The 18,070-nt window shown below is 41.2% G+C and overlaps 1 protein-coding gene across 9 annotated transcripts in view; it reads left to right on the plus strand.

The window, feature by feature from the left end:
- The window catches only part of CPQ (carboxypeptidase Q), a 558,393-nt gene that overhangs the window by 342,152 nt on the left and 198,171 nt on the right, over positions 1–18,070 (plus strand). For all 9 annotated transcript variants that reach the window (XM_058698647.1, XM_058698646.1, XM_058698649.1 and 6 more), the window contains exon 6: positions 12,635–12,726. In XM_058698647.1, coding sequence (XP_058554630.1) covers positions 12,635–12,726 — 92 coding nt within the window. The remainder of the gene's footprint in view (positions 1–12,634; positions 12,727–18,070) is intronic.

Below are 18,070 nucleotides of genomic sequence, written 5' to 3' on the forward strand. Positions count from 1 at the left end.
GCCCTCCTCCAGATCTATTCCTAAACTCAATTATGACTGTCCCTCTGGTATAATCTCCCTCTGCAGAGAGCAGTGAAAACCTGATGTTTAAAAAATCATTTTTCCATAGGAGAACTTAAAACCCCTGCTATGTCCTTATGAGTTATGTTTTCCTAATGGATTTATTGTTGACATAAAAATTAATATATTTGCATTTGGAGCTTCTTTTCTACAATAATCTTGACAGTAATATTTTCCTGATTTTTCAGACCTGTGATTTTTTTTTGTGCAGAAAATGCGTTTTGTTGATTTGTCTAAATGGATGCTAGGCTTATAATTTTTTTAGATTCAATTTGATTATTTCTGGAGCTCAGGTTCCCAAAATACCAATGAGTCTTCAGCAACCTATATAGAAAATGTTATTTTCCTTCTCTGTTTCCTACTTATTTCAAGTTAGTGATGATTTTCAGACCCAGCAGTTCAAGACTTTTGTCATTCCTGTTGATAAATATGAAATTCCAGTGTGGTTCAACTTTTGAAGGTCATAGGGTCTGCTTGCTTATCTCCATCTGCCTAGAACATTTCTTTCTTTGCACTGGTCCCAGCTCTCACCCCTACTGACCAGTCTATGGTCTACAGGCTATATTCTTGCCACTTTGTCTCTTTGAAATTGGGCAGTTTTATATGGAATTTGAAGGTGCTAATACAGACCTTTGAGTAATGGGAAGGGAAACAGTAGCTTCATGAGATTATACTCTCTAATGTGAGAGTTTCACCTAAAAACAGACAGAAGAAGCTAGAGTTATACCTAAAAAAAAAAGACAGAAGAAGGTACATGACTGGTCAGATCTTCCCATGCAACTTAGTGCTTGGGAAGGCAGAGATCTGATGTAGTTAAAAGCATAGGTTGGGGGCGCCTGGATGGCTCAGTCGGTTGAGCGTCCGACTTCAGCTCAGGTCACGATCTCTCGGTCCATGAGTTCGAGCCCCACGTCGGGCTCTGGGCTGATGGCTCAGAGCCTGGAGCCTGCTTCCGATTCTGTGTCTCCCTCTCTCTCTGCCCCTCCCCCGTTCATGCTCTGTCTCTCTCTGTCTCAAAAATAAATAAAAACTTAAAAAAAAAATTAAAAAAAAAAAAAGCATAGGTTGGGCATCTGGCAGTCCCAGTTAGAATCCCAGCTCTGCCATTTATTAGCTATGTAGTCTTGGCAAGTGACTTAATTTCTATACCTATCACTTTCATTATTTGTAAAAGGGGAAGGCAGTATTACTTGCTTTGCAGAATTAAATGGGGCAATGTTTCTAAAATTATATGAGATATTATCTGGAAACAGCATAGTGTCTGGGACAGTACTGAGTGCCCAGTAAACCTTGGTCCTGTCTCTCCCAGCTTGCACTGAGTGCTGACCATCTCTAAAATCATATGAAGGATGCTGTAAATGCTGTACCACTATATGGTTGCTCTCATCTAATTCTTTCCTTCATTACCTTTCTGCCCTATGTCCCAGTTCCAATTTGTGAAGCCAGTGCAAGTCTCTCTCTCTGGAGTAACCTCATTCTCCATGCAGAGCAATGATAAGTTAATTTTTTAGATGAATTACAAGTGCCTACAACAATGATAGTGATGGCAGTAGTGATAAGAATAATGTAGGAGTTTCTTACTCTCTTTGTCTTCTAGATTGTAAGTTTAGGTTCCATGACTCCAGAGAGCATGACTGTCCTCTTCAGCCCTAAATCCCTCAGTTCCTGGGCCAGGAATAGTTGTTGAATGAGTGAGTCTGATATTTTGAGTAGCTTTGATTATGCCATTTAAGCTTTTTGATTTCTGCACAGTTAGTCCAAGTATTTATTGATTTGTATGTCTTCTCCTGTGACAGAATTTTGGTTTCTTCCTTTATGGACTAGAATTCTTAAATGTATGCTCATGTATCGAAAGATGGACAGCAATGACATGTTTTAACAAGTGTAAAATGTGGAAATGACAGGAAATAATGTTCTTGAAATATTAGTGTCTACACAGTGGGAAAAAAATCTAGTAGTTTGATTTTAAGGTTTGAGGACAGGGGTCCTGGGAAAAGTTCTAAGAATGGAGGCATCGCATTCCTTCCCACACTAAGCACATAACTGCATGGGTTTGGTTTCATTTCAGAAGTGGAGTGTTCACAGACACCAAGCATACCCCTGTAAGCTCAGCCCTAGGAGGGCAGCAGATAAACCTGGGGAGTCTTTCTAAGATGGCATTCCCCTGAGAGCTAAAGTAAATTTTTCCAAGCTCCTATAAATACTTTGAACAGACTATATAAAATTTCTTTCTTACCCTAATAGTGGTTATACATAAGATGTGGTACAATGACCTGGAAAAGCAAAAGCTCCATAAGGGTCAGATAGTCTATTTCCTTGGCAGTGTAAGGTTCATAAATTTTGATGCATTGAAATTTCATGTAAACACCCCTGAGTTTGCTCTGAGGTTTCTTTTATCTGGAGAATACAAATGTGTCTCACGCTTTCCCTAACTGAGCAATGAAAATGTTTGAGATAAACAGCACATCTCTTGGAAGGCCAAGCACTTCTCTTGAGAAAATGCCAGTCCCATGTCCCTGTGGATGGGTTCAGTATCTGCAGAGGCATCAACTATAATATTCTAGCTCTAACAGAGGTTCAGAGATTCCAGCCTCCTTCCACGTTCCCCGCCTTATTTCCAAGTTTTACTTTCCCTTAGGCAAATGGAACTGATAACTGATTTAATGTTTAAAAATACTCTGTCCAAAAGTTCTTTTGATAGATCTAATCTCTATCCATCTCATTGTAACTTACGACCATTTCTATTAAGTGTGTTAATCCATTCAACATATAGAGCTCTTTGATTTACCAGGAGCTGCATGTGGAAACCCAAAGGAGAAAGTACACTAATTGTGACCACTTGCCAAATGCGTAGAGCAGAAAATAACAGTTTTGCAGTTCAGAGGAAGGAGAGAGTGGAGCAGGAGGAATTGGAGCTGGGTCTTATAAGATGTTTGGGACATTGGTTAAGTCAAGAAAAAAAGGAGGGGCAGATGGGGTAGGATAAGGGTTATGAGGAAAAGCACAGAGATGGGAAGAAAATGAAGAGACCGATTTCTCTGGAATTGAAGCTTTGGAAACTAGAGTAGTTGGAGATAAGTCTAGAGGCAGATTGGAACTAGTCTGTATAAAGCCTCAAATGCCATTCTAATGCCCATGGGCTCTACGTTATAGACCAGTGGTCTCTGAAGCCAGGAACTATGTAGGATCATCATTTGGGTATGGGAAAATATTTATTCCTTATCTAAAAAAAGAAATACTGGGGCGCCTGGGTGGCGTAGTCGGTTAAGCGTCCGACTTCAGCCAGGTCACGATCTCGCGGTCCGTGAGTTCGAGCCCCGCGTCAGGCTCTGGGCTGATGGCTCGGAGCCTGGAGCCTGTTTCCGATTCTGTGCCTCCCTCTCTCTTTGCCCCTCCCCGTTCATGCTCTGTCTCTCTCTGTCCCAAAAATAAATAAAAAACGTTGAAAAAAAAAATTAAAAAAAAAAAAAAAAGTAAAAAAAGAAATATTCATTAATATATTAAGTGTTTGACAATAGTGCATATGTGTCATTTACGCGTAAACATACACATGTGTTAATGCGTGCTCAAAATTGCATCGCTGACAGAGATGCATATTCAAAAAAGTTTGGAGGCAGACTGCTGCTGCAGATAGTAAGGACTGATTACAGATTTTCATGCAGCCAGTGACATGTTCAAAGCACTATTTTAAAAAGATGAATCTGCGGCAGCTTTACAGAGTGGATTGGAGGCAACAGTTTGTGATTGCAGTGATTCAGAGGGCTTAAAGTATGGTATCTGCAGTGGGAATGGAAAGGAGGGGACATTTTGATGATCCTGTGCTTCCAATGATGAGGTTTGTCCTCAGCAGGAACACTGAGTGATCGCTTTGGGAGCCAGGAACGGAGCAGTGCTCGAGAAGGATGGGGGTTTTGTTGTTGCTCAAAACTGATTTCAAACAATGTGTTGACCCTACCGAATGTGTTCCGGCCTGAAAACCCAAACTTAGATGAAACCAAGAACAAAAAGCGTGGTTAATTATTGGTCAAAAACAAATTTGGGCGACCTCATAACTAATTTTATACACAAAGAACTGACGAGAAAACCCCCTGACCATAACCCTAGAGAGGAGCACTTGCAAGAGTTCCCAGAAGCAGCTTCATGACGCCCTTGCGTATAAACAACTTGTGCTTCATGTCTGCTGCTTCGTCTGGAAGGGGGAGCCTGGAAATTTCCTCCTCTCTGTTGCTTGTTGCAGATGTATTACTTTCTGATAACCCCTGATTCAAGCATAAACAGTTTCGTTCTTCTCACACAGCGCCATCTTCACAAGAACTAAAATCTAAATTTTTTTCTTTTCAACGTTTTTAATTTATTTTTGGGACAGAGAGAGACAGAGCATGAACGGGGGAGGGGCAGAGAGAGAGGGAGACACAGAATCGGAAACAGGCCCCAGAGCCCGACGCGGGGCTCGAACTCACGGACGGCGAGATCGTGACCTGAGCTGAAGTCGGACGCTTAACCGACTGCGCCACCCAGGCGCCCCTGCAAGAAATAAAATTTAAAGAGCTATATTGCTGACTGTGAATTTGTAAGAGAAGTCTCAGTACTTGTACTTGATTTACCATCATTTTTTCAGACATCGTACTTTGTGTTTAACTCTTCCCCATTTGGATGTTTTTGCAAGGTAGAGCTCTTAACACAAATGTGATTCAGAGTTCAAATCTATCATTAACCAGGCTTCTCAATTTCTCCTTGCAGATAAGAACACTCGAAATAATGATAGGGAAAAAGAAATAGTATGTTTAAAGATGCCAACTAGATCAGACTTGTGATCCCTACATGATGCTAACATAATCGTGGAAATATACTGATGAAAAAGCCCTACTATCAGGCGATTTAAATAAGAAAAATCAATTCACATATTTTAACTCAAGTCAAGCATCAGAAATAAACTTAACATTTGTCTCGATAAAGTTAAAAAAAAAACACTACAGTTTCAGTGTGTGTTTGTGTGATTATTAGGGCTGAAAATGAATAGAATGTATCAAAACAAAGGAGATAGGATTAAAAATTCCACACTAAGTAGAAGTGAATATTCCTACACACTGCTGGTGGGAATATAAATTGGTAACATTTCTTTAGGACACTAGTGACATGTCTCAAGCTCCTTAAAAATGTTTATATTATTTAGATTTGGTATTTCTACTTTTAATAACTTGTCCTAAGGATAAATATCTTAAGCATCCAATAATAAGGGAATAGCTAAAACAATTAAGAATAATTTCTTTGATTATTAATTATAGAAGATAAAGGCCATGTATGCCATGATTTTGAGTGGAAAAAGTAGTATAAAACTATATATAAAATATCACAGTTTGCATGTACACATACTTGCATACAAAATTTATAAGGAAATATAGCAATATGCTTAGAGGTTATTTGTTTCCACTTGTTCATTGTTTTTCTTAGTTCAGTTTTTAAAAGGATATATATTGTCTTTATAATCAGAACAAATATCTGGTAAAAAATTAAAGAGAACTGTCGGAGTTCAAAATGCAAATACCTATAATTTAATACAGTTAGCTGCTGGAAAGATTTCTGTTGACCATAATGCATTGATTTAATGACTTCTTCGACAAAAGCTGTTGTACTAAATTTTGACTAGACCCACCTGTGCTGCAAAAATAAGTAAATGCAATCGCAACTGAGGCTCCTGTTGAAGTTGAAGCACATCTGATTATCTGGACAACTGGGGTGGTTTTACCCGTGTTATTTGGGCTTTGGTTTCAAAAAAAGAGCATATCTTACCAACTTTCTGTGAAGCCAGGAGGCACTAATATGCTTTAGATTAAATGAAAAGACAGTAGCTTTTATTTATATTTATATAAATGTAAGTAGGCATTCATTCATTCAGTCAGTCAGCCAATAAGCATTTATTCAGCACTTGTTAAATCTGGACCAGGATTATGAAAAACAGAAATGTGTCAGTCTCAGAAAATTAATGTCCTTTAAATGTGGTTGAAAGTGAAAAGAGAGGTACGGATGAAGTTCTAGAGGAACATTGAGAAAGGAGTAGCCAACTTTGCCCTAGAGTTAGGGGAGCTTTCCCAAAGAAAGTAAAATTAGAGATGGGCTTTGTTGAGTGAATAGGAGTTTGCCAGATGGAAAAAGTGCAGTGGCATTCTAGATAGGAAGAAGATATACAAAGAACCAAATATCTGAGCCAGCATAGCATGTTCAGGGACGGATAGGAAATGTGATGTGGCTGGAGCTTAGGAGGAGAGGCAGAAGCAGGAGATGAGGGTGGGAAACTGGGTTAGGGCCAGAAATGGCCTTCACGCACTGGTAGTCACTGTGCTTTTGCTTCAGCAATGATTAATTGTGATTTTCCTGGCTAATAGAATCCTAATCATTATAATGAGGTAGGACTGTTCCTTTTGAATTATGGAAATTATAACTGTTATGACCCGTTCCACAAACACAGGTTATAAATATGATCACATCTCTTTAATCGCCTTTACAGTTAATCATTCAAGCCTCCACAGTCCTTATTAGCATGAAGTCTATTATCTCCTTTTGAGGTCCCTCCCGCCACCTCCAGATTGTCCATTAATCCCAGGACTTTACTTGGGCCGAATAGGCCAGTCTCCCCTCCAAAACCTGCAGCTGGAGCCACCTGTGACTGCTGTGCGTGGCATTGTTTGTACCCCTGAGTCACAGCGGTGCTCATTTTGGGCAACAAGATTGCAACTCTTTGTTTACATTCTCATCTTCAGCTATTACTCCCTAAACCATAACCTCTGTGCCAGGGTGGCTGGATCTGGAGGATCCGGAGTTGGCCACATGCTAGGCTGGAATCAGCCCTTCCCCTAGAACCCTGGGTGACTGTGTTGAGTCACCAGCCCAGACTTCTCCCTTCATCAGGTCACTTCATTTCAGTTGTTTCCAGGACTTTCTGTGTCCCAAGACCTTAGTCATTGTCACCCTGACCCAACAGGTCTCTCGTCCCCAACCCCCAATCCAAGGAGGTAGGTGAGGACACTGGGGCTTTCCTCCCAGAAGGCCCTAGGCTCCTTTTACACACTGATTTGCCTCCTGCCCAGTGTCCATTTCCTCTAGATGACTCAGAGGTAGATGGAATATACAAGATGGAATATAAAAATCAGGTTAGGGGGTGCCTGAGTGGCTTAGTTGGTTAAGCCTCTGACTTTAGCTCAGGTCATCATCTCACGGTTTATGGGTTCTAGCCCCACACTGGGCTCTGTGCTGACAGCTTGGAGCCTGGACTCTGCTTCAGCCTACTAGCGCGCTCTCTCTCTCAAGAATAAATAAACATTAAAACAAAAAAAAACTTAAAAAAAAAACAGGTTATTGCCCTGCCCCAAGAACCCCCCAAAAGTGCCTAATTGCTTCATATTTACATAACTAAGACACCAAATGATTTTTCCAAGAACAAAAGATCTTCAAAGTGATTTTCTGTTCCTGCCTATAAAGAGAAGTAGCTATAGTTTATTTCACTAAAATAATCAGTGTTCAACAATGACCCTATTAAAAAAACAAAACAAAACAATGATAATGTGCTTATATACCATATGACAAATTATGTAACTTGCATAAGGTGGAAATAGGTCTTGACCACCAAATCCATCTGTTTAACCACTATGCTTACAGCCTCTTCTCATTCAATTTAGATGCTAATGTGCCATTTATCTTATAACTCAGATATTATGTTAATTAAGTTTATTGCAGGGGTAGAAATCTCTAAATGTAAGCACTCTCCTGAACTATTGATAAAAGAGAGCTGGGCAACAAGTCTATTTATGAACTAGTGCATTTATATGGAAGATAGGTATACAGCATTTACTCTAAGAGAAAGTTGTGTTTTCTCTGCAAAGTTAGGTCAAAGAAGGGAGAACAGTACTCACCCATAGTTTCGGAGGGATTGAAACTGAGCAGTAAGTGAACATTTGAGTCGACACATATTGTTAACAAGTAGCATTCTTTAGAACTCCTGATATGGGAAAGCTATCTACAAGGTTGGATTAATGTGAGTTGATTTTGCTTTGCCCCACTTGGTGCAAGTGTAGGACAGTCAACTGACCTTTCAACTGATCAGTTTAATGAAAGTCACCTCTCAGCCTTCTCATCTCCAGGTTTGATAAGAATGAAAAACAAACTCCACCAAATGGTTTTTACCTTTTCTCCTAGGTACTATTTTCCCATTTGCATTATAATTTTCCTCAGTAAAAATGAAAGTGAAAATGCATGTATATCGTATTTCATAAACAAGACAACATTCTGACACAATATCAGCACTTTATGTTTTTTTAAGAGGGAAACCATATGCTGTAAAATGTGTGCTATGCTATCTGGAGTTCTTAACAGAAATTCCAGGAGGGTGAGAAATCTCTGAGAAGTTTCTGTACATCCAAAGGGGAATGAGTTGCCTGTCTTCTGACAAAACCTCAATGACACCTGACTCCTAGACCGCTGAGACCAGAGTCCTACCACTCACCTCCATTTGTAAGACTTTCTTTCCTGTGCTTACCTGGGGCCAGTGCTGTGCCAGGGCCAGGGTTGTGAGTCAGGATGATATTGAGCTATTTGTTTACCCCATCTCTACAAAATCATACCCCTACATACCAGTTCATATCACTATGTTGTCTTGCTATGGGTGATCTTGCTTTATTGTTGTTGTGGTTATTTTATATACTTAGAATTCTTTCTTAGCTTTTAAATCTAGTTTGGATTTGAGATGCACAAGGAAGGAAAAGTAAGATAAAAAACAGAGAGGGAGGCACACCATAAGAGACTCTTAAATTCAGAGAACAAACTGAGGGCTGCTGGAAGGGAGGTGGGTGAGGGGGATGGGTTAAATGGGTGACGGGCATTAAGGAGGGCACCTGTTGGATGAGCACTGAGTGTCTTATGTAAGAGATGAAACACTGGGTTCTACTCCTGAAGCCAAGACTACACTGTATGTTAATTAACTTAAATTTAAATTAAAAAAAAAAATAAAAATTAATTTAAAAAAAAAAGAAAAATGATAAACAGATATTCTTATATCAGCTTTATTCAGTTTTCATATTTTTCCAGTTCTTTGACTTTATTCAGAAACTAACAATTCCAGTTAACCCTTACTTTTAAGAAGTGAGGAACCCATTCCTGTCTTTACTTAGATTTGGATATGCTCTATGTTGTGTTGAGGAAGCATTCCACACTGAAAGAGGGTATGCATTTTTCTACAAGTTAGATGAAGTTTTTCCACTGGCTGAGTACACACTCTGAATAAACAGAGATATTCTCCGGTTCCTAAGGATGAGGAATGAGGACTGTGCCTCTTTCCTGGCTTTCCCACAAGATCTCCCTGGAGATTACTGGCCCAGACTAATAAGTTGTGGGCAATCATACAGAAAGAAGCTAACTAACAATTCTTGAAAACCTACTATGTGCCAGGGACCATGCTTGATACATATTTTCCTCGTCTCATTTTAATTTTCTTAACAATCCTATGAGGCAATGTCCATTTTCCTTACTGTACAGATGAAGAAACATCAGATGAGGCCCAGAGAGATCAGGTAACTAGTCTGAAGTCACGGAGACGGAAGTAGCAGGGCAGGGACTCAAACAATACTTACTCAGATTCATGGCCAGCCTCTTTCCAGGCCCCGCATTCCCTGTCTGTGGACTCGGGTGGCTTGGGGGTCCAAACCCCACACTAGGAGCAGAGTCCAGTCATTGAATGAAGTCACGCATTTGTCTTAGGTTTAGAGACAGCCAGAATATCAGAGTAGAGACTTTGGAGCTCAGTCAGGCCATGTGCTTACCACTGCTTTCCTAACCTCTTCTGTCTGGCCCTTCACTTTGAACGTGGGGCAAGCCCTGGTGTTCCGTGCTGCCGGGAACTGAGCTGCTTTCTCAGGGGCTTGAATGAGGCTCCGTGTGTCTTTTTAGAGCCAGCTTTACATCAACAGCTATGCTCCTGTTGTTTGGAGGCCCTACCATTCCTCATTTCGACTGATTACTTCTTTATTATCTTAATATAATATCATTGGTCATCTGGCCGATTTGAAATGGGAAGGAGACTAATACCGTACAATAATGATTTTCAGGTGGAACGCCAAATCTATAGGGATATTCAAGGCATTTGCTTTTAAAAAAATGATTTTTTTCTAACCTGTGCTAACTGTCCTTTTATCCTTATTTAGAGAATTCCATCATTTTAGTAATTTGGTACTGTTTTGCTGGTAGGTGCAGAGATAATGTGAAAAGAAAATTTTTTTTTCCTTTTTATGGATTAACAAATGTTCAGAATTTTTACTTGTAGTACTTTATCCTCTCCTATTTTTTCTATGTTGCAAGCAAAGTGTCATTTGATTTAAAGTGACATTAAGCACATTTCTTTTAGCAAAACCAAAGGTTGTGATCTTTAGATATACCAGTTAGACTTCTTCCCTCAATGGTTGACGTTTGTGCTTTGAATGTGAGAGGCTAGTTTGACTCTGGAGCAGGCAGTGGGCACTTCAGGATTCCTTGTCAGCAGGCACCTGAATGCCTTTGAAAGAACTTGCTGTCTGAGTATTTAGATGCCCCTTCTCTCTAAGGGTACAAGTGCGCATTCTGTGCCTAGATACCCATTATGAAGTTTCATAGTTCATTTATTAAATGTCTGCCACATGCCAAGCACAGAATTGTCTTCCATACATTATCACATTTCATTTCATCCTCACAACCATCCCATGAAAGAGTTATGGGATAGGCATATAGTATTCTCTCCACTTTTCAGATAAGGTGGCTGAAGTTCAGGTAGATCGATTTCCCAGTGGTTGCACAGCTAGTGCCTAATGATAGCAGGGTTCACCAGCTCTGCCTGCCGTTTTCAACTGTAACAGCTTGCCTGAGAGTGAGCTAGCTGGAGAGTTTTAGGAGATGAGGCTGAGAAAGCAGTGGAAGGCTTTGAATTTTATTCTAAGTGACACCCCAAGGTTTGGATTCATTTATCCGTTCCTTACCGATTTATTGGGTACCCAAGGTGTGCCAAGCAGGTTGGGCACTGAGGGCATCACAGTGAATCAACAAGCTTAACCTTGTCTTCCAGAAGCTTACATTCTGGCTGTTGGAGGTTTTGAGCAGAGAAATGACATGACCCAGTTTCAGTTTTACAGGGGCCGTCTGGCTGCAGGAGGAGTAGCTTGGGCAGAAGGAGGTGGGGCTCTGACCACCACGCTAGCAGAGGTGAGAAGCTGGGCTCTCGATGGACTTAGAAGAACGCAGCAGTGGCATTTTCTGAGCAATTGAATATAGACACTGCTTGCCCAGGCTTTAATGGGAACTCAGGTCAGCCTACATGCTAAGCCTGTATTCTTTTTATTATGTTAAAATGCTCAAGTGTAAAGTGGCTTCACAACAATATTCAATTTAGTGGAAAATGTAGCGCCCATTCAGCTCCTTAGCACTAGGCTTATGAAAGGAGAATACTTGTTGGGGCCAGGAGGCAGGTCCCGTCTCCCTTCCCCAGGAGCATTTATCATCCTGGCTGCAGCTGGCCAGGCTGTTCCCTCGAAGGCCGCATGCCTGGGTGGCAGCACTTGTGTGGTTACACTGGAGATTTGTAGCATGCCCGTCTCAGTGCCCCTCAAAGTCCTTCCCTGTGGCTCCCCTGTGGTGAGGCAGGCGCATAGATCCTCTTAATAAGAGTCAAGCCCAGCTTCTTGTTGTTCTGTCACGGTTATTTCTCTCAAATGATATTAGAAGGTCCAAATCGGAACAGGTTTTAATTCTTGGTCACAAAATGAGACTTTTAGCATATTGCGTTCCCATTTTTTCAAGTTTGGAAAACAGATATCCTTGTAGTTAACTTTTACTGAGCACTGTCACTGAAAAATGGTCCTAGATGTGCCAGATCTTTAATAACTCCAAGACAGAAATTTGTATTTCCCAAGTCGATGAAATTGTCACCGAGCTGTTTGTGAAGCAATAAGGTAAATAAAATGTCATCTGCATGCAATTCATTTTCATTGACCTGAAGCGAATGACCTTGTATTTCCAAATAGTAAAGGAAAATGACCGTGGGTAACCATTAACGCAGTATCTGCTCTGCAGCCATCATGTCACTGAGGATAGCACAGACAGCTTGTGGATTTAGACTAAGGAGCAACCCCCTTCACACCTGATCTTGCAGCAGAGCCAAATGATTGGGTTTCAGTTAGTCATTGGAAGACTCCCTGATCTGCCTAGAGTCCTGCTGACTCCATCTTCTCTATGCAATCTAACATTCCACTGACCTTGGCCTTCCACTGGGTCCTGCTGGGCAGGTTGTCCATTCAGGATATGATTAGAGGCTCTCACTTCTGGCCTGCAGGCAGCATTTGTACAACCCCTTTCTCCATTAGCCTGCCCTGGAGATCAGCCCTGAGGGCGCTTCTTTGCTGTGTCAGCCACACTCTGAATCAGGCAGCCACATCAGCAAGAGATGACTACGCGTGCCTCTGAGTTCCTCCTGTCTCCAGAATGCAGATGAGGGGCCTTGCCATTTTTAAAAAAATTTAAATCACCTGAAGGATCACTTGTTTTATTTTATTATTTTTCCCAGGGTTGCGACCCAAGAGGACTCTGCGTTTGGTGCTCTGGACTGCAGAGGAGCAAGGTGGAATCGGTGCCTTCCAGTATTATCAGTTACACAAGGTAAGGAAGTAGCCACGGGTTGCTGGGCATTTGCGTGTTTAACATTAGTGTAAATAAACCGGAAGCATCTGCGCTTTTGGTTGAAAAATTCCCTCTATTGTCCGGAAGACTCTCAACAATTCTTTGTGGTAGGCTGACCCCAGCAAACACCCCTTGCAAAAGCCTTCATCCATTCCTACGGCAGAGAATGCACTGGTGAACCGAGGGTGCTATGTTGTAGACCTGAGGGCTTCTCTGTTTCTGCATCAGTCTGTGACCTTAGAGGAATCCCACCTGCCACGCTGCCATTTTCTTAAAGCCTCTCTGGTTCAGCTATTTCTTGTGTGCCAGAGAAACAGTAATAGGTAAGCACTTCCTCTCCCCACTGAGCCCTCTCCCGTACTCGTATGCTCTAAATCCTCCTGGATTTAGAACCAAACGCGGGGGCCTAGAGCCAGCCACGAGCATCGATAATGGCAGTGGGACTGGCAGCACCTCAGACCAGGCTATGTGGAAGACAGCTTGGTTTGACACTGACTTTAATAAGGCAAAAGTGAAGCTTGAGGCAAGAAGGTGATAGTGGAAGATGATGATTAGAAATACAAGACCGTGGTGAAGATGGGGGGCAGGGAGATTAATGTCAAGAACAACCGTTGAGAGAGGGCAAAGTGTACGAGCTCAGAGATACTCTGGAGCAAATCAAATGTTAGTTCAAAGAGGAATTTCCAAATCAGTGGGTGAGCTGCTGAACAGTGATGGGCAGAGGAGCAGGGTCTGGTCTGCTGCTGCTGGGTTGTTTTTCCTGCATTTCCAGATTACAAGGAACAGATTTGCAAGCTTAAACGATCAAAATCAGAGAAAGGTTTGTTTTTTGAATTTTGTTTATACCCTTTGGGATCATTTACAGAGTCAGTCTCTATAACCCTACTTCAGTTAGAGCTAAAGAATAATGAGCTAAGGGGCATGAATTTGGCCACTGAAGATAGTTATTTACCGTACAAAGGAAAACCATGCTTTATGCTTAACGCTTTTACCACTTCAGTTCTTTTGGCCTCGAGTGATCCTGGAGAATCAGGTTATTCCAGATAAGTGTCCTTTGGTTGGTGGGCCAGTAGCATCATCTTCTATGTGTTGTGGTTGACTAGAACTCCAGATGAGAGCTATTCTAGATTCAGCAACATTCATTTAATATAGCGTCCCGCCTACTATGCTTCATGCATTAGATTAGGCACTAGGTTTCATGTCATTAAACAAGCCACCCGAAACTTACCGAGACTGCAGTATAAAGGACACCAACCACTGAACTTCAGTCATACAATCATGTGTGGAGCGTTCTGATAAAGTACTGATGGCAGAGACAGGAAGCTCACCTAACCTGCCCACGGAGAGCATTCAGGATAGGCTACAGGGCAGAAATGACATCTAACCAGAGACTTCAGGACTGAATACAAGTAAGCTAAGGAAAAGGAGTTGGTAGGGGTGAGGTGGGTACTTGGCAGTGGGAACCGTATGTGCCGAGGCTGGAGGCAAAGACAGCACCACATGCACACTGAAGAAGGGGAAGGGACTCAGAGTGGCTGGTGCACGGAATGGAAGCTGCAGTGGTCAGAGCACACAGTAGAGAGGGAAACAGGGGCCTGAACAAGAAGGACGTATACATCATGTTTACAAGTTCGCACTTTATCTTTGTTTTTCAATTTTATTTTTTTAATTTACATCCAAATTAGTTAGCATATAGTGCGACAATGATTACCTTGAGGCGACAAGAGTAACTGAATTATTTTTAAGGAGGAGCTTTTAGCTTCTATACACCTTCTATACGCCTTGGACTCTATAAGCAACATAATACCTAAGAACTGGTTTGAAGCACATTTATTCTCGATAATATATTCTACTCAAAGGAAAAAAAATTGGATTTAAACTGCAGTGGATCTGGCTTGAACTTTCCTCAACCGCTGAAATTCCTTCAATCTGAAATAAGGTTTATTTCTCTGTAAGGTTTTGAGTTTCACTGTAGCCTACTAAAATACATGGATAAAATCAGAAATGACTTGATTCTAAGCTTTTAGGAGGGGGGCGCCTGGGTGGCGCAGTCGGTTAAGCATCCGACTTCAGCCAGGTCACGATCTCGCGGTCCGTGAGTTCGAGCCCCGCGTCGGGCTCTGGGCTGATGGCTCGGAGCCTGGAGCCTGCTTCCGATTCTGTGTCTCCCTCTCTCTCTGCCCCTCCCCTGTTCATGCTCTGTCTCTCTCTGTCCCAAAAATAAATTAAAAACGTTGAAAAAAAAAAAAAAAAAATAAGCTTTTAGGAGGTTGGCAATAAAATATATATATATATATACATATACACACACACACATATATATATATATATATATATATATATATATATATATATATATATACACACACACATTTTTTTTCCAGAGGGTATGAAATCACATTAACAGAACTGGTTTATCTTGACAGTATCCATGTTGCCTCTCTACAAAAGTCTATATATTGGTGGCTGGTCTGCTTTGCATTTTCAGGGATGAAAAGAAATTCCAGAAAGGGAGACATAGGTGTTTTATTTATAGATATCTCTTTATCTCACCTTTAAAAAACATTCTGCATGTTTATATGATACAGCCAATTTCAAAGGACTTATTCTGTATTCTCATGATTAACATATTGAATGAGGCGTTGCCAACAGCATTATCATTTCTGGGGTGGCTGAGTTTAACTTTAAATAAATAGAATAAGGAAGTCACAAATCAGAGAGGACAAATGACATTGTCTTTAAACTTTTCTATGGCATTTTTTAATACCAGAAAATAGTCAAACAATGTCCGATTCACTCCAGCTGTAACAGAGAGATCCTCTGTTCTAACTAAGGTTATGATAGCTGCTGAAATAAATAAGCCCTATAATTTCAGTGCCTTAACATAATGAAGATTTATTTCTTGCTCATTTAACATCCAATCTACAGGAGGGTTCCTCTTCACGTAGTCATTCAAGGATCCAGGCTCAGAGACTCTTCAACAACATGGCTCTCAATATTGCCTTGAGCATCAATATATATCCAGCTGGCAGTCAGACGGAGAGTGGATAGGTTTTATAGGACAGTTCTGAAAATGGATGTGGAAAAGCAGAGAGTTTATGTTTGCTTAACTGAAGTCTGAAAAGATCTTTATCCTCCACTTAACATGGTTCTGTCTAAGAGAAAGCTAGGACTAGTTGGATATAGTAAGTTATATAACTGTGTTGCTTTAATTCTTGTGAAGTAAAAATAATGAAAGAAAACAAGTAAAAGAACAAGGATATCAGTAAACAATTACTTGACAAAAGTTTCTGTTTTATATTAAAGAGAATGCTATATCCTATAAACCACAACTGGCAGACAAGGGAACATAGCCTTCTTCCTCCCACATTAAACCCACCAAAACACTGGAAGTATGAGCATAGAATGGTCACCACAGCTCAACTTTCTGAGGCCTTGTTCTTGCCTTCTCCCTTCCAATAAGAAACTCAATCCACTACTGGCCTTCAGGAGAACTGCTTCTAGTCTTTGTTCTGCCACTAACTGAACATGAGACCTGAATAATGAGTCCTTTAGCCTCTCGGAGACTCAGTTTCCTCAACTCAACTTGTTGAAGTTTATCTTCCCTTCTCAACCCTCACAATGTAGAGAGGCTCTCGTATCATAATTATGCTTTGCTCTATTGAGAACAAAGTATTATTTACAATTAAAATGTACAATTAGGCATGCCCTTATAAGATCTAGTGTTATTGTCTGTGAGAAAACAAAGGCAGTGTTACCTTCAGCAGCACAGTTGGAGATCAGTAAACTTCTATTATTGAAAATTTATCCTACAACAGACACTCTAGCCTGAAGGAAGTTTAACCATCATCCCTGTCACACTTGTTCCTCCTTCATTATTGTTTCTATTAATGACAGTGTCATCCTCCCCACTGCCAAGTATCAAAATGTCACTGACACCTTTCCTTCCTTCCTCTTCCTTGTGGTCCATATCTAATAAACAGTAAAGCCCCATTCATCCTACATTTTGTCACTTTTGATGAATCCCTCATTTCTATGCCCCCTGCCTTTTCTCTAGTTCAGGCTTTCCATGATACCCGCCAAACCAAGATAATCTTCCAGAAGCCCAGCTCAATTGAGACAAACCCTCTGTCTCCAAACCTTCAGTTGTTCCCCAGCACTAATAGAATCTAGCCCAAATTGGGGCTCCTGAGTCTTAGTTGGTTAAGCATCGACTTCGGCTCAGGTCGTGATCTCATAGTTTGTGGGTTTGAGCCCCACATTGGACTCTGTGCTGACAGTTCACAGCCTGGAGCCTGCTTCAGATTCTGTGTCTCCCTCTCTCTGCTCCTCCCTTGGTCGAGTCTGTCTATTTCTCAAAAATAAATAAACATTAAAACATTAAAAAAAAAAGAATCTAGCCTAAATTGTTTAGCTTTTTGGTCTTTGTGGTTCTCCATGCCATGGTTTCCCACCAGTCTTCTCCAGTGTCCTCTAGTCTGACAAAAAGGAGTGGTTCCTTACACATCCCACACTGGCCTTTCTTCATATCAGTAATCATACAGTTTTTCTGCCTTTAATTCTCTTCCTCCCATCTCTTACATGTTTTACAAGGATGAACTCAAAGGCCCTCTTTCCCACAGCACATTCTCTGCCTAGGGGCGCCTGGGTGGCTCAGTCAGTTAAGCTTTGACTCTTGATTTTGCTCAGGGCATGATCTCATGACCCTGAGATCGAGCCCTGCCCCACATGGAGCCTGCTTGGCATTCTCTCCCTCCCTCTCTCTCTGCCCCTCCCCCACTTGTGCTCACACATGTGTGCACGCTCTCTCGCTCTCAAAAAATAAAAATAAATTTAAAAAATTAAATGGAGCGCCTGTGTGGCTCAGTCAGCTGAGCGTCCAACTTCGACTCGGGTCATGATCTTACAGTTTGTGGGTTCTAGCCCTGCACTGGGCTCTGTGCTGACAGCTGAGAGCCTAAGCCAACTTCGGATTCTGTGTCTCCCTCTGTCTCTGCCCCTATCCCACTTGCACTCTGTCTCTCTCTCTCTTTCAAAAATAAACAAATGGTAAAAAAAAAAATTAATTAAAAAAAGAGCATTTTCTGACTAACTCTTCAACCCCTGATTGAATATAATCTTTCTATCCTTGAAATAAATATAACACCTGACCTAGACATTTCTAAGAATGTGGAATAATTTCTAATCTACAGGAAAGAAGGAAGGAAGGAAGGAAGGAAGGAAGGAAGGAAGGAAGGAAGGAAGGAAGGAAGGAAGCAGGGAGGGAGGGAGGGAGGGAGAGAAAAATGCAAGAAAGGGAGGTAAAAAACAAAAGAAGTCAGAG

The sequence above is a fragment of the Neofelis nebulosa genome, chromosome 14, assembly GCF_028018385.1.
Source record: "Neofelis nebulosa isolate mNeoNeb1 chromosome 14, mNeoNeb1.pri, whole genome shotgun sequence".
Lineage (NCBI taxonomy): Eukaryota > Metazoa > Chordata > Mammalia > Carnivora > Felidae > Neofelis > Neofelis nebulosa.